General features: G+C 33.7%; 1 protein-coding gene across 1 annotated transcript; it reads right to left on the bottom strand.

Annotated features, from left to right (window-relative positions):
* Positions 1-206: 206 nt before the first annotated feature.
* LOC134688491 (properdin-like) lies at positions 207-16713 on the bottom strand. Its single transcript, XM_063549260.1, has 12 exons — positions 16331-16713; positions 10968-11101; positions 10445-10523; positions 6726-6872; positions 6328-6498; positions 5663-5833; positions 5250-5423; positions 4389-4571; positions 3443-3574; positions 2301-2369; positions 1507-1586; positions 207-842 (listed from the first exon to the last, which is right to left on the bottom strand). The coding sequence occupies exons 1-12, from the start codon at positions 16392-16394 to the stop codon at positions 825-827; spliced, it is 1422 nt and encodes a 473-aa protein (XP_063405330.1). The 5' UTR covers positions 16395-16713; the 3' UTR covers positions 207-824.
* Between the last annotated feature and the right edge of the window lie 1067 nt (positions 16714-17780).

Here is a 17780-nt window from a genome sequence, read left to right as displayed (position 1 = left end):
GTGAGCATTAGTTCACAGTTCACTTTATTTTGATGAAATCAAAATACTAGTGATCAAATGATAATATTCTGATAAATCATTTTAAATTTTGAAAGTCTTTAAAATATTTTCAGAACTTGACCTTGTTTTCCTTAATATCCTTGGTATTTTTCCACACTTAGTTTCTTATAAAGAAAGTGGTGAAGACATGAAAAACAAAAACCAGCAAAAATTTACATTTATTTAGATTCAGAATTTTTAACAGTGCCACTTATAAAACAATTGCTTCCTTTTGATAGTGATTGATCTGATATATATCAAGATATAATTTGGTTTTAATAACTAGAAATTATCATTTACGTAATTTTACTATCATTCTAACCAATAGTACCAAGAGATTTCTCAAATAAAGAGACTCTCAGAAATTTCAAAATTGCGTGATACTTACAAAGACTGGCACTGAAGTATTAAAATAAAATCCTCTAACAAGTTTTCAGGCTTCTCACCAGAAACAAAAGAAATTAAGTCACAATGCAAACAGCAATAGAGAGAACTAAATATTCATATTGAAAACAGATAAATATATTTAATTTTTTATTTACACAGTTTTTTTTTAAACAAATAAATATGAACTGAACAACAATTTATATAAACAGCATAAATATTTACAGGATATAGAAAACAATTATTTGAAAAAAAAATGACATGTTTATTAGCAAAATTGTTTATAAGATAATCTATGTCACAACACATAATGAATAAGTGCTCCTTAAAGTTAACATTATTAGACTGTTAACTTATAGTGAACACATTTGTAGATAATGAATCTCATTATCAACTCTCATCTAGGGAGATTCTTCATCCTAAAAGAAAAAAAATATATTTATATGTTTTAAATAGTATTTTTAAAAGTAGTAAAAGTTTGTATTTATTCTTTAGTTTGTAAATAAATTAAATAAAAAAACTAGTCAGTTAAACAGCAGGTACTGGTCAGAGACCACAATTGTAGTCCCTTGATTTTTCGTTGTTCACGAATATAGTCCCTAGCGTTGACAGTGGGTTACTTGCCATTAATTTTTATACCCCTTCCAAATTTATTTCTCCCATGTTTAATGCCTCAAATTGCAAGTAGGGGGTGAAATTACACTGTAAAAAAATTTGGGTCCAGAATTTTAAAGGAAAGTAGTGAATTGGTCCTGCTAAAAAAGGTTAAAAATTAGCACTTTGGAAGATGTCAAAAGATTTCAGGACGCCCTAAACATAGAATTGTCCATATTCTGAGTTAGAGCTGATGAAGTTTTCTATAATTTTGATATAATAAAAATTTCATTGAGAAAGCTCAGGTGGGATTTTTTTAATTTTCATTTATGTTCTAAAAGAAATGCACTACGAAAAAATTGTGGTCTCGGACCTACTAGAAAACCGAAAGTATAAACAAACATTGATTCTTGTTTTTAAGAGGAGAAAAAACTGCCTTTTAAAGATGGAGATATTTTATTATCATGTGTTCACATGTCCTGTACTTACCAACACTACTTCTGGAAAAGGTGATGTTGTTAACAAAGTACTGTTTAAACTTTCTTCATTTTCACTGCCAACATTTCTGTCTGAAAGACAAAATCAGATAAATTCAGTATAATGATATGGTATTGTCAAGAAATGTGATACAATTTGATCACTATAACCAATTGAAGTGTTTATTTTGAATACAACTTGAGGATATTATTAATAGTAAAATAGCGTCCAACCATACATATTTCACAGCTATGTAAAACAGGCAAATATTGTTTATGGATTGTCCAAAATCAATGCTCCTTACCCACCAGGGAATCACTGATATATTTCTCTATAAGAAAATTTGTAACAAGCTCTCACTCAGCACTGGCATTAACCCAAATTAAGGTACCTGAATACATTTAATGGCAGAAAAAAATTATGCAGCTTATTTCATTCTTTGGAAGTTTGAGAACCCTTGTAACAGAAATTAGGTAGGGGACAGGGGCAGATCCAGGCATTTTAAAAGGGTGTTTGGTTCCCAACCCAGGAGAAAGGAGGTTCCAACTATATGTCCCCATTCAAATACATTGATCTGCCCCAAAAAAGAGGGGTTCTAACCCCCAGACCCCCCCCCCCCTTTGGATTGGGGGGGGGGCATATATTTTGAGTTATTGAAAATATCCTCATTTTCCAGTGCAAGCACAAAATTCAGACCCACTAAATCATAACACTACAGATTCTTCTTACTGTGTTGAAAGTTGTTTTAATCCTTAATATGCATGAAGTATTCATTTAATTAGCAGTCAATGGTGAAAATATTATACCTTGATTTGATACAACTGCTGGCATACATGATGGTACATTAATACATTCTCTCACTTGGAAACTTTCTCCTGTAAATAGTAATGTTAAATAAAATAGAGATACTTTGTGTGTGCTGCATGTTTTCAACAAAATTCAAACATGTCTATTAGGCCCTTTATAACACAAATACCAGTATTTAAGGCAAAGTTCAAATATATATTATATAATATGATGTCTGACTGAATAACATCTGCAGTATGTTTGTTTGTTAGAGAAAATGACCATTTTTGTTTTCGAACAAAAGGACCAATAAGTGACAGGTGCATTTTAATGCCTATTCCTTTCAGTTACATGTTAGCCATACTCTTCGAACAAAATCATGAATATGTAATACATTTGTAAGAAGATACATTTATTTTGAGTTTGATACACATTTGAATACAACTATTGTTGGTCCATGCATGTGGTCAATGTGGTTTGTAGCAAAAACTATTCAAATTTTGGAAAATAGTTAACATATTATTGTCATCATATATTTTTTGCAGTAAAACTGACATCAACATGGCATCATTCCCGATTTAATTTTTACTTTGGAACCCCTTTCAGAAAATAAAATAGAAAGGAGTTGGTGTGCCAATATTTCTAAAATATGACCTATGAATGATCAATACTGCTTAGGATGTAGCATGAAATCTGTGAGACCAATGGCTGCACTCTTACAAAATATGTATTCACAAGGACAGTTGACATCAAGAGATTTTCATTTTCATGAAACTTCTTTTTTCTAATATCTGCAATTTTTATTTCTAAAAAAAGGTCCACCATATTGAAAATCGGTATATACCAAACACATCGTCAAATGGCAGCAAGGACAACACATCATTGTTCAATGGCCTTTATTACGTAGACATTGGGAGAAACTCGCTGGTCACATGTAACTACCATCATATATTTTCCCTATATTATCTTTTATAGACAGCTAATTTTGCATGTGTACATTTTTGTGGTAGTATTACTAAGGTACTGCAATTGTACCTCCTACAAAATGTAGTGTATTTAAGTTCTTGAACGGTTAAGAAAATAAACTACACATATGTATCACTCAATCCAGAGATTGTTCGCATTTAAATGAACTGAAGATTAATAAAGGTTTTAGCTTTACCTTGACAGCTTTCTTGTCCTTGTTTTGGGACTGGACATAAACATGCTCTCTGTCGGACCTGCATTGAATTTAAACCAGTACATGTGGCTGTGCATGGAGACCAATCATTCCACTGACACCACTGTGGATCATCTACAAGATTCAATCAATCTTAGTTTAGTATATCATTGCACACCATTCTGTTAAAACTTGGCGAATAGCATAATTTCGTCCATAGAAATTATATATATGATTCTATCAAAAACATCTTTGATCTAACTAGACCTCAAAATGCTGGAATCTTAAGAAATGAAAGAATATATACTGCTAGCTACGATGATTGTGCATCATCGAGGTGACATGCCAAGCTTGTGCATCTCCATTCAGTTACACTGAGTGTTAACCGCATACTGGATAAAACCATGTGTCCAACCATTCATTTTAGGAATGTCTTCATTTTATAGACAGTAAATCACGTTTTAAGCAAGTACGCAAGGAACTACGTACAAATGATTCACTTACAAAAGTAATGAGTTTTGATGCCTTTGTAACTTGAAATTATTTTTGAAATTCTAATACTTTTATATGCTGCACTGATTAAAAATGCTCACACGCATTTAAAATTTCAATATTATTATTTTTCTTTATTTGATTTTCATTATAAATTTAACATATTTTCATCGAGCTGACCATTCATCGCATGGCTGTGAATGGAAATCTGCAGCAATATGGAATTCGTGCCAACATCTTGCGCAGCGTCATCTCAACTTCACTGAAAAAGCAGTACTTGATACTGCCAAAATTCTATTGGACAACGAAATAATCAATTAAATTCAACACAAATATGCCAGTGTACAGTTAAGTTTGTTTATAAAAAAAACGGAAGCATTTTATTACAATTTAAGAAAGAAAGCGCAAATGTCTCGAAACTTAGAACCGTCAACCTTGCTGTCTAGTATATACTTACTAGCTCCAGGACAGTTTTTGTCATTAACACAGACTCTGGTTTCTGATCTGAAGCCACGACACGGTCTCCCGCCATGTTTGGCCACAGGTTGAGTACAACTACGGGATCTTCTATGTTGTCCTTTTCCACATGGTGGTCCATAACATCTCCCCCAGTTAGTCCATGCCGACCAAGCTCCATCAACTGAAATGTATGCACATTCATTACTATCATTAAACTGCATCCTGGGGACAAAAGAATATGAATCCACGAACATCTTTTGTATATATAAAAGGGGTAGAAGCAAATCAGCAGCACAATATGTTAAAAAAGAAGATGTGGTATGATTGCCAATGAGACAACTATCCACAAAAGACCAAAATGACACAAACATTAACAGCAATAGGTCACCGTACGTCCTTCAACAATGAGCAAAGCCCATACCGCATAGTCAGCTATAAAAGGCCCCGATAAGACAATGTAAAACAATTCAAACGAGAAAACCAACGGCCTTATTTCTTTTTAAAATGAACGAAAAAAATATATGTTATGTAACACACAAAATAACGACAACAACTGAACTACAGGCTCATGAATGTTGTATGTTTGTTCCAAAGTTTTAATTGTCCATCGTTTTATAATCGTCTGAATTTGACTTAAAAGCCTTTAGAATAATCATACAGCAATGAGTATATACGTACACTCATATGCTATTGCGATTGTTCTCTATATCTATATGATCCTATATGATCTATATACTAGATGAGAAAATATTAAAAGAAGAGCCAAGCAAATAAATTATCTAAGAGAATACCCGAAAATGTACTGTAACAGACAACAGTAAAACAATTTTATTATTAATACATTTGTAGAAGTACTTACTTGGACAAACCATCGGAAGTTTACAAGTCTGTTGGTCGGTATCAGAACCTTCACAATCGTTCCCACCAAACAGTGGTTTAGGACTATCACATGTCCGTTTTCTGATGCGTTCTCCTTCCCCGCATGAGACAGGACATGAGCTCCAGGAGGACCAAAGAGACCAACCTCCATGTTCTGAATTAAAGATTTCTTAATTTAATTGTTTGTCTTAAGACTTACATATTTGTTTTCCAAGTCATATCAAAAGTAAATCGAGTTGTTTTTTGCATCTCTGATTTTAATTATAGTCTTTTAGATTTTTAACGAATTGACTATTTGTGATTTTCCGCATGTGGATAAGTTAAGGTTTGAATAAGAGCTCGATCAAAATGAACAAAAATATGGAAAATATAATTTTCTAAGATTTAACCTACGTGGGCATTGCCTATGGTTGCATCTTTGTTGATGGACAGGAAATCCACTACAATCCTTGCCACCATTGACTGGTGTGGGATTATTACACTCTCGGGTCTTTGTCATCGTACCAAATCCACATGTCACACTGCATGTAGAAAAACTGGACCATGGTGACCAGTTACCATCCTCTAGGGAAATACATTTGTGTCAGTAATATCGAAATGAATTTAAATATAAATGTGGCAGTATTTGCTTAACAATGATAAAAGACAGCTTTGTGTCTGTTACTAGATCACCCTTTCTTTTTAACCGAAAATGGTATGAACTATTAAAACTCAATATTAGTTTGCATATGTGTAGCTGTAAGAGTAATCTTTAAAAATGTGCATTTTATGGTTTAGGATTGAAATAGGAACATTTTATCAGCAAAGTATGTATGGGATTATTTCATAAACGTGAATTAACAGCTTTCCTATTTTATACTCAATATTTTGTTTTCATCAGTACCAATTTACAGGTTCTGCTCACAGGTAATTGTTTCAGAAAAAAAAATCCTTTATATATACCTTAATATAACACTGCTATATTAAGATATATAGGATTTTTTTCTGAGACAAGTGTCTGTGGTTCTGCTTATTTATATGAATACTGTGATTTGCAGAAAATATAAGAGAAAATATACCTGGACATTCATCCTCATTACATTCCTGTACCCTTTCACTCCTTCCGGGACAATCTTTCCCTCCATTTGTAGGGGGAGGGTAATTACATCGCCTCTCTCGTCTACGGGTTCCTCCACCACACGAGTCCGAGCACGGCGACCAACCAAACCATGGACCCCAGTTACCATCGACTGTAAAAACAACACTAGATCGCTAAATTGTACATGTAACGCTTTATACATTTGTTCGTTTACGTGTAATTATTTTTATTTCGATTGAACTTAAAATATTTTTTATGAAGCAATACATGCAATGGTACAGTTCTTTTTTTTAAATTTAAGTTCATGCAATGGTATATAGTTCTATTCAGTTTTACTGTTTCAAAAATTATAAGATTGACTCAATAATGGTTTTATACCTGCACAGTAAAAGTTTTCTAAACATGGTTGTGACATGACGTTGTTAAAATGGTTCATATCACAGTCAGTACATTGCTTATATCTGGACCTCCATCCTGCTCCACAAGACACGCTGCATGCACTCCATTGTCCCCATTCCGGACTTTCTGAAAATCAATATGACAATAAATGGAATATGAATAGGAGTAACGGTCCCTATACAAAATACCGTAACAGACCCTTCCAGATTTTGACATATATATTTAACTACTGTGTAAAGAGACGAATGAACAACAGAAAGAGCTTACAGTGAAACTTACAATTGTGATTTGTTAGCATAAGTCCGTTTTTATTTTCAAATATTTGTCACTGTCGGATCCCGAATACTTCTATTTTATTGCTTATTTATAAGGGTCTGACGAAACAATCAATCAGCAAATGCAATAGAAATCGACTTGTCTCGAGTTCACGGTTCGCACAAACAGGAAAAGTTATATATTTTCTCAAACTTAATGCGATGATGCTTAGGGACTTATAATCTAATCACCCCGAACGAAAGTCGGATGACATATTGCTTTTCCACCATTTCCTCTTCCCTATAACTATTATTCCTCCGCCTTTGCCCAAAGCTTTCAAGTGAGACTTCTGCATGGGCTACTAAAATTGATCACACTTGTGCATAATGGTAATCACATAATAGAGATTTCCAATTCCACTTTGGAACTGAATAACGGCCGAGGTTACCATGAAAACAGCATAAGTGAATAAAAAAGGAAAGCGAGCCAAACTTAATGAAACGAAGAGAAATCGCACTGGTTATAAGAAGGTGTGGCATCTTAGTATTGATTTTTTTTACTGTGGGTTACACACTTTGGGTGCTCCAACTTTAATGTAACATTACAAAACTGTTATTTTAAATATGAAGATGAGCTTTTTGACGTCTAAATCTTTAAAATGGCTGCCATTTGTAAACATGCTTTACATGGAAATAGAAAAAATGTAAAACATTTTATAAAAAGCTCTAAATATATTGAAAATTCACACAAATATGTATAGCCATACATTTATCAGCATTCACTATTTAATACTTTCTAAATGGCAGTCGCTTAGTGGCAATTGGCAATTAAGGTTGTCATTCGTTATTGCATGTCACGAATAGCGATTCTGATCCCAATTACTCTTTTTCATTCTCTACTCTCATCTCATATCGGAAGTTTGAATTTGAGTTGTGATAATGAGAGTACTTCAATGTCTTGTTATTCGACTTGCTCATAATTGTGCTCATTTGTTTTTATACGCCCGGGACGGGACGTATTATGGTATACCGTTGTCCGTCCGTCTGTCCGTCCGCCCGTCCGTCCGTCTGTCCGTCAGTCCGTCGTCCACACTTCGGACAATAACTCAAAAACACCTTCACCAATTTCCATGAAACTTAAGTGAATTGTTCATATCTATTGACGTAAGCTCCCTTTCGGTTTTTTTTAATTTCAGATTTTAAGTTTTGGATTTATGGGGCTTTATTCATAAAAAAAGGGGGGGATTTTCAACACTTCGGACAATAACTCAAAAAGACTTTCACCAATGTCCATGAAACTTTGATGAATTGTTTATATCTATTGACGTAAGCTCCCTTTCGGTTTTTTTTAATATGAGATTTAAAGTTTTGGATTTATGGTGCTTTATTCATAAAAAGGGGGGACTTTCAACACTTCGGACAATAACTCAAAAAGGCTTTCACCAATGTCCATGAAACTTTGGTGAATTGTTTATATCTATTGATGTAAGCTCCCTTTTGTTTTGTTTTTTAATTTCAGATTTTAAGTTTTGGATTTATGGGGCTTTATTCATAAAAAAAAGGGTGATTTTTAACACTTCGGACAATAACTGAAAAAGACTTTCACTAATGTCCATGAAACTTTGGTGAATTGTTTATATCTATTGATGTAAGCTCCCTTTCAATTTTTATAAATTTCAGATTTTAAATTTTGGATTTATTGGGCTTTATTCATAAAAAAAGGGTGATTTTTAACACTTCGGACAATAACTGAAAAAGACTTTCACTAATGTCCATGAAACTTTGGTGAATTGTTTATATCTATTGATGTAAGCTCCCTTTCAATTTTTATAAATTTCAGATTTTAAATTTTGGATTTATTGGGCTTTATTCATAAAAAAAGGGGGATTTTTAACACTTCGGACAATAACTCAAAAAGGCTTACACCAATGTCCATGAAACTTTGGTAAATTGTTTATATCGATTGATGTAAGCTCCCTTTCAATTTTTATCAATTTAAGATTTTAAGTTTTGGATTTATGGGTCTTTATTCATAAAAAAAAGGGTGATTTTTAACACTTTGGACAATAACTCAAAAAGGCTTTCACCAATGTCCATGAAACTTTGATGAATTGTTTATATCTATTGATGTAAGCTCCCTTTCAATTTTTATAAATTTCAGATTTCACATTTCTGTGTTATGAACTTTTATGCTTAAAAAAGGGGGGATTTTTCCAATTTTGGGACAATAACTAACACTTTCACAAAATTTTATGTATGGATGAAAAATTAATACAACAATCTTAGTTAAATTAGAGGTAGCCTTAATAGTGCCAATTTTTTTGTGCATTTTTATTTATTATTTGGGGGGGGGGGTATTTGACAGGGCTCACACTATTTCTAGTTGATCATATAAATTCATTTAAAGCATAAAAGACAAGTTAAAAGAGCAACGGACGTATCATGCGCTAAAGCGCAGCCCTTTATTGATATTGTGTTTATACATGCAGGTTATCAGATAACTACAAAGTGTATCCATACACTTGTTCTCATACCGGTAGTTTTAGTAATAAGAGAAATACAATGTTAAACACATACTTGATCTAAACTATCATACCTGTAGTTGTTTTTGGAGTTGTGGTTATCAGATAAATTTCAAGTTAAGGTATGCACAGATACCTGTTCGAAAATCTCATACCTGTAGTTTTTTTTGGAGTTGTGGTAATAAGTGAAATATACAAGGTGTACATACATACTTGATATAAATATCATACCTGTAGTTGCTTTTGGAGTTGAGGTAATTAGTGAACTACAAGGTGTACACACATACTAGAAGTAAATCACATACCTGTAGTTGTTTTTGGAGTTGTAGTAATAAGTGAACTACAAGGTGTACACACATACTAGATGTGAATCTCATATCTGTAGTTCTTTTTAGAGTTGTAGTAAAAAGTGAAATATACAAGGTGTACATACATACTAGATATAAATCTCATACCTGTAGTTGTTTTTGAAGTTGTGGTTATAAGTGAAGTATACAAGGTGTTCATACATACTAGATATAAATCTCATACCTGTAGTTGTTTTTGAAGTTGTGGTTATAAGTGAAGTATACAAGGTGTTCATACATACTAGATATGAATATCATACTAGATGTAAATCTAATACCTGTAGTTGTTTTTAGAGTTTTTGTTATAAGTGAACTACAAGGTGTACACACATACTATATGTAAATCTTATACCTGTAGTTGTTTTTTGGAGTTTTAGTAATAAATGAACTACAAGAGGTACACACATACTATATGTGAATATCATACCTATAGTTGTTTTATGAGTTTTAGTAATAAGTGAACTACAAGAGGTACACACATACTAGATGTAAATCTTATACCTGTAGTTGTTTTTGGAGTTGTAGTAATAAATGAACTACAAGATGTACACACATACTAGAAGTAAATCACATACCTGTAGTTGTTTTTGGAGTTGTAGTAATAAGTGAACTACAAGGTGTACACACATACTTGTTCTTTTTTCCTGTGGGTACCTAAAATTAAAACAAATGTATGAAGCACAAAACAATAGTTATATCTCTGCCTGATTGTACTACGTTTTGGTCATTTTTTTAATTGTGTATCTTTTTGGCCCTCCGTGACTAACACAAAAAGATGAACAGTCCAATCATTTTATAGCCTTGACATGATTGTTATAGACCGGTCAAAATTTAAAGTTTATGATTTGCGTCCTTTAAAAATCGGAAAAAAACAGACACCATAAGGAGCACAAACCATAACCCATATTCATAAACCCCAGAAGTTTGATGTGTCCCATACAGTATAGTATAGAAAATGTGTGTCCGTTTGTTGTTTGGTGCTCGTATATTATTTTTCAATGACATTTACCAGTCGCACATTCTTCATTATAGAAGAGACCTTGTGTGCAATCTATTGATATTTACTGGACCCTTACAACCAACCAGTAGAACGCTTACCCTCACACTGTAAAATCCTTGCCCTTTTGTTTTACAACATTTTTCAGGAGTATCAAACTTGTGTGTCCTCTTCTTGACTGGTCCTTTACAGAGCTCTCTCTTTTTGAGAAACTTTCGATAGCATGTGAATTGTCCTAAAATATACAAAATAACTGGAAGCTAAATACTGTTGTTACTATATAACATAAATAAGTTTTATAGTTGTATTTGTAAATCCCTCGTCTTATTTCCTTTCAAATGTGAAGAAAAAATGTATTTTGGAACGTCCTATGCGCTTTCGACATGACATTGAAAGCTGAAGAAGTATAAATAATTGAATATTTGAAGAGCTTTATAACCGAAAGAGTCATAAACAGAATAGTCAAATGAACTAAAGGTCAACTTTGCGCGAATGAGTTTAAACCCCCGTGCCTAATCTTTTGAAAAATACTCGACAACAACGATGATGGAAAAGGGGAGGCGAGATAAAAACAACACTATCAACAACATCATTTTCTTGGTTATGCATATCTCAAAACAGAAAGACTCATATCTGGTCAAATTCTTCGAAAGCATTCATCCAGAATTCCTTTAAATGAATTCAATGGAATTACACATCGAAATCTGACTCTGTATTAAGAAAAAAATGTTTATCATTTCCCTATCCCTTTAAAGGTGGAAGTAACTTTCACTTAAATACAAATATAATTTCAATCAGATGCTCCGCAGGGCGCAGCTTTATACGACCGCAGAGGTTAAACCCTGAACAGTTGGGGCAAGTATGGACTGTGATTGCATAGTTGACACAGCAAAGGTTTCTGACACAGAATGAATGTGGTTTAATGAACTTAAAATACTTGTTTTTGCCTTTGAGCAATTCACTGTGCTGTTGAATATTGATCCTCTCAAAAAAATGTTTGAAGACATTTTCTTTTTATTTATGAAATCTGAAATGAGAAAAATTGACCCCCCCCCCTCAATTTTTTTTCACATCGCCGGCAGGGGCGTAGATACCTAAGGCTCGACTAGGCACGTGCCTATACATAAATTTGCCGATTATACCCCTTTGAAAAAATTAAAGCAATTGTCTTCGTGTGTTAGGTTCTTAGATAAGAAAAATGATATCAATCAGCATACTAGAAGAATTTATCGATTTTAAACATACCAAAAGTGTAAAAGGTGTTGCCATTTCTAATCCGATCGTTGAGTTTTATTGAACATGTAAACCTTGCTATAAGGGATCTCCGTGCCCAGTGTTATGACGGCGCCGTGAATATGTCCGGCAAGTATAATGATGTGCAGGCAAAAATACTAGAGAAGATTTCTTGCTAATGGTGAATACTGTGCAATTGAAAATTTCTTGCTACTGCACAATACTATATATAATAATTTTGGATCCTGATTTTGACCAACTTGAAAACTGGGCCCATAATCAAAAATCTAAGAACCTGTTTAGATTCAGCATATCAAAGAAGTCCAAGAATTCAATTGTTGTTAAAATCAAACTTACTTTAATTTTTGACCCTTTGGACCTTAATGTAGACAAATTTGAAAATGGGACCAAAAATTAAGAATCTAAATACACAGTTAGATTTGGCATATCAAAGAACCCCAATTATTCAATTTTTGATGAAATCAAACAAAAGTTTCATTTTGGACCCTTTGGGTCCCTTATTCCGAAACTATTGGGACCAAAACTCCCAAAATCGTTCCCAACCTTCCTCTAATGGTCATAAACCTTGTGTTTAAATTTCATAGATTTCTATTTACTTATACTAAAGTTATGGTGCAAAAAACAAGAAAAATGCTTATTTGGGACCCTTTGCGGTCCCTAATTCCTAAACTGTTCGGACCTCAACTCCCAAAATCAATCCCAACCTTCCTTTTGTGGTAATAAACCTTGTGTTTAAATTTCATTGATTTCTATTGACTTATACTAAAGTTATTGTTCAAAAACCAAGAATAATGCTAATTTGGGCCCCTTATTCCTTAACTGTTGGAACCAAATTCCAAATATCAACCCCAACCTTCCTTTCGTGGTCATAAACCTTGTGTTAAAATTTCATAGATTTCTATTCAGTTTTACTAAAGTGCGAAAACTAAAAGTATTCGGACGACGACGACGATACCAATATACGACCAAATTTTTTTTAATTTTTGCGGTCGTATAATTACTATTAATTATAATACAGATGAATAAAGACCCATCACACCAAAAAGTTTTTAAATTTAAAAAATGAAAAATGACTCATATTTGCATAATAACGTGACCTTTTCGAACGCAGGTTATGTTAGCTATTTTTCATATTTTGATATAGGAGACTATGGTTTAAATTAAGACTTTAGTTTGTCCAATCCAATTGGTTCTCATTGAGTGGCAGGCAAACTCGTGCGGGTCAACATACAAACTACCCAAATGATTTAATTAGTTACATCTGCATTTCGTCAGGAATATCCACCAACTTCGCTAGTCAAGGGTTTAGCTCCAATTTTAAAGATGATTTAATACAAATAAGGAAAAGAGGAATATCTGGGGAAAATAAACGGACCACACAGCAGACCACCACAAGCTTTAAACTCCGAAGAAGCAACAACGAACAATAGCAGACCACCACAAGCACTTAAACTCAGAAGAGGCAACAACGAACAATAGCAGGCACCACAAGCACTTAAACTCAGAAGAAGCAACAACGAACAAAAGCAGACCACCACAAGCACTTAAACTCAGAAGAAGCAACAACGAACAATAGCAGACCACCACAAGCACTTAAACTCAGAAGAAGCAACAACGAACAATAGCAGACGGTACCACAAGCACTTAAACTCAGAAGAAGCAACAACGAACAATAGCAGGCCACCACAAGCACTTAAACTCAGAAGAAGCAACAACGAACAATAGCAGGCCACCACAAGCACTTAAACTCAGAAGAAGCAACAACGAACAATAGCAGACCACCACAAGCACTTAAACTCAGAAGAAGCAAAAACGAACAATAGCAGACCACCACAAGCACTTTAACTCAGAAGAAGCAACAACGAACAATAGCAGGCCACCACAAGCACTTAAACTCAGAAGAAGCAACAACGAACAAAAGCAGGCCACCACAAGCACTTAAACTCAGAAGAAGCAACAACGAACAATAGCAGGCCACCACAAGCACTTAAACTCAGAAGAAGCAACAACGAACAATAGCAGGCCACCACAAGCACTTAAACTCAGAAGAAGCAACAACGAACAATAGCAGGCCACCACAAGCACTTAAACTCAGAAGAAGCAACAACGAACAATAGCAGACCACCACAAGCACTTAAACTCAGAAGAAGCAACAACGAACAATAGCAGGCCACCACAAGCACTTAAACTCGAACAATAGCAGGCCACCACAAGCACTTAAACTCAGAAGAAGCAACAACGAACAATAGCAGACCACCACAAGCACTTAAACTCAGAAGAAGCAACAACGAACAATAGCAGACCACCACAAGCACTTAAACTCAGAAGAGGCAACAACGAACAATAGCAGACCACCACAAGCACTTTAACTCAGAAGAAGCAACAACGAACAATAGCAGGCCACCACAAGCACTTAAACTCAGAAGAAGCAACAACGAACAAAAGCAGGCCACCACAAGCACTTAAACTCAGAAGAAGCAACAACGAACAATAGCAGGCCACCACAAGCACTTAAACTCAGAAGAAGCAACAACGAACAATAGCAGGCCACCACAAGCACTTAAACTCAGAAGAAGCAACAACGAACAATAGCAGACCACCACAAGCACTTAAACTCAGAAGAAGCAACAACGAACAATACCATGTTAGTCTGATATTTATGTATTCCACATGTCGCACAAGAACACAACAAAAAAAAAAACAAAAAAAACAACAACATTGAAACAATATTATTCAATCTTTTAGTGCCAAAGTAGCAAGTTAGTATTTATTTGTCAAGAAATATTGCCGTCTCATTTGATCCTTCCAATTATCCATCGAAACGTTATATTAGGTTAGTGTTCTGACTGGTGGTAATTTATGTAATAGATGCGCCACAAAAAGAGCAACTATATGTATAGTTCTGTAAGGGATGACATCAAAAGTTCAATGAAGGATAAAAAACTTAATTCACATAGTTTTTTCACTAACTCCCCCCCCCCCCCCCCCCATCTTAACTGAATTTGGGAAAAATTGATTGACCAATAGGGATATATGTAAAATCGATTTTGGATTAACAAAACTTGCAGCAATGTTGACCCCCCCCCCCCCCCCCCCCCCCATCCCCAAACTATTTGATTTTTTTTTTTTTTTTTTATCCTACATCGATCTTTTGATGTCGTCCCTAAAATGTAACTTATCTTTTGGTCCTTTTGTCGTGTTTTTTTTTTCATGTTATTGTCGGCGGTTTTTCGTTGACTTATGGTTGATGCATCTTTTCATAGAATTCATACAAACTTTCCGAAAAAACAAGATAATGAGATTTCGATAGAAATTACTAAATTGAGCAGAAAAACCTATTCACTGCATGCATTTGTGAAAAGTTGCTTCATAAATTTTATCAATGATTATAACCTGTGTAAGCAGCATGCTGATTGTAAGTAATTTCCAATGTTGGTGAATAGGTTTTAAGTGCAACTTCAAAGGAAGAATTATAATCATTTAGTTGATTATAGGATTTAGAGAGTTTCTTCAGCTCGTTTACCCCACAAATGTTTAGTCTGCATGCCATCTTTAAATAGAGAATTAATTCGGTCTGTCCCTCGAGATCTGAAAATGTTATTTCTTGATTTTGTACAAAACCTAATCTTCAATCTCTTAGACATTGTTTTCTTCAAACACGACCTTGCTTATCGTACTTCTAGTGCGAACGTGTAGCCGTTTAATGTTTAGTCGAAGTCTTTTAATGTGTTATTTTAAGAAAGAATCCTTTAACAGTTCCAAAATGTGTTTTGTATCACTTAATTGTTGTATGCCAGACATCGATTTCCAAATGACTAAACTTTTTGAATTTTCTCTCCATTAAATAGTTTTCTCAATGACTAGTCTATATCGATCTTTATTCTGTAATTCTGTTGAAGATTCAATTGGAGGTCTATCAAACGAAAGAAATCTTAGAATTTGTATTCATACGATAAGGGTTTGAGTTTAGAAAAAAAAATGCCTATGGTTTCAACTTAACATAACAAATAAATGTGTCTATTAAACTTGAGATTATAACTATAAATACTAATAACTACATTTGTTTAAGTAATATATGACTAGTTATTAACTTCTGGTAAGATATAGATTATTAGAGAACCATTTTTCACTCCGCAAAGAAGAATGAAAGAAAGAACTTGAAGAGACATTGACAGTGTGCCTGAACAAAAATTGTGTTAAAATAACTTACCATTTATCAATATTATCTGCAGAGAAATAAATATCACAACCAAAGAAAATACATCCAGCTTCATTTTGAGTCGGAATGAAATAATGAATTCAAGTATCAATCAACAATCCAACGCATTAGCACTAATTATTATCCACTTAGGTTAACAGGTGCCCTCATTAACAAATAACAACGTAATATTTATATATCTACCCACAAATAAAATAGTTTATACATATTTTACTCTCATGTTTCTGTAGATAACACCACGTAATTTAAGTAGGGGTCACGCCAACAGGAAAATGATTTCTTCTCTTAATCAGATTAAATGTTAGGTGTTCTGACTTCTTTGTCGGATTCTATTGTTTTCTCTTGTTGTTGTTTATGTATTGATGATAAATTACATTAATAGGATTAGCTTTGTATTGATCGCTGATAACAGGTACATATATGACTTCACAAAAAATATAGACCACTCCATCCCCCCAAAATATGTTATTTATATAAGCAAGAAACCATTATATCAGCTCGTTTATGTTTTATGTCAATTATTGGAGAATTCCTGGAACAGTATAAATATATGTTCCTGGATAATGGAATATCGGTTCCATTCTCTGAAATTGATAATTAATGTGCTAAAAATTCGTTGTCATTTACTCATTTGATAAAAAATTTATCACAGAACGGGTTTATCCCTGTTTATTTTAGACACCATGACCAATACTGAGAATTCAGGCTCCGTGCACAATGAATCAGCTGGGAGTCTGCATACTATCATATTTATGACTTTCTGTATACATATCTAACCTACAGTGTATTATGTAATGTTGATTTAGAACAATACAATCCTTTGTTATGTATCGTCATGTAACGATGTTTACTTAATCACTTTCAATGTGCACTTCTATAGTTCAGAGAATGCAAGCATTTTACTTTAATATTAGTTTAATATTCTGAGAAATACCAGTGACGCAAACAGCAGTTTCTGAAATTTAGATTGGTCAAATTGGTCACAGCTCAGGTGGATTTTCCAAGTTATATAAAAGTCAACATAATTTTTGCTTCAATAAGTTTCATGAGTAAAGTAGTTTTTTTTTCTCCATCTGACAGATGTTCATTCTGGTAATTGACATACTATACAAAATAAAATTAAGGACATATTGAGTTAAGCAAAGAGCAAAGACAGAGGGTATTAAACCTTCAATGACAAAAATTAATTGAAGTCCTTCAGTTCATACTGTTAACATTGTATTCTATTGGTCTCCTGGGCTCTTACATATATAAACAAGAACATGTGTTCATAGCAAATCATATCCACCTAACAGGACTTGAGGGAACGGACCCCCCCCCCCCCTTTCTATAATTATTTTTGGGTTTTTGATTTTCGATAGTAAATGTTCTTTGATGTTTTCGCTTAGGTAATATGTTCTTGTTCTTTTCCATATTATATTGCAATAACAGTAGTTCATAA

This window comes from Mytilus trossulus, chromosome 1 (assembly GCF_036588685.1).
Source record: "Mytilus trossulus isolate FHL-02 chromosome 1, PNRI_Mtr1.1.1.hap1, whole genome shotgun sequence".
NCBI lineage: Eukaryota > Metazoa > Mollusca > Bivalvia > Mytilida > Mytilidae > Mytilus > Mytilus trossulus.
The sequence above is the reverse complement of the archived record's forward strand: the minus strand, read 5'-3'. Positions and strand labels throughout refer to the sequence as shown.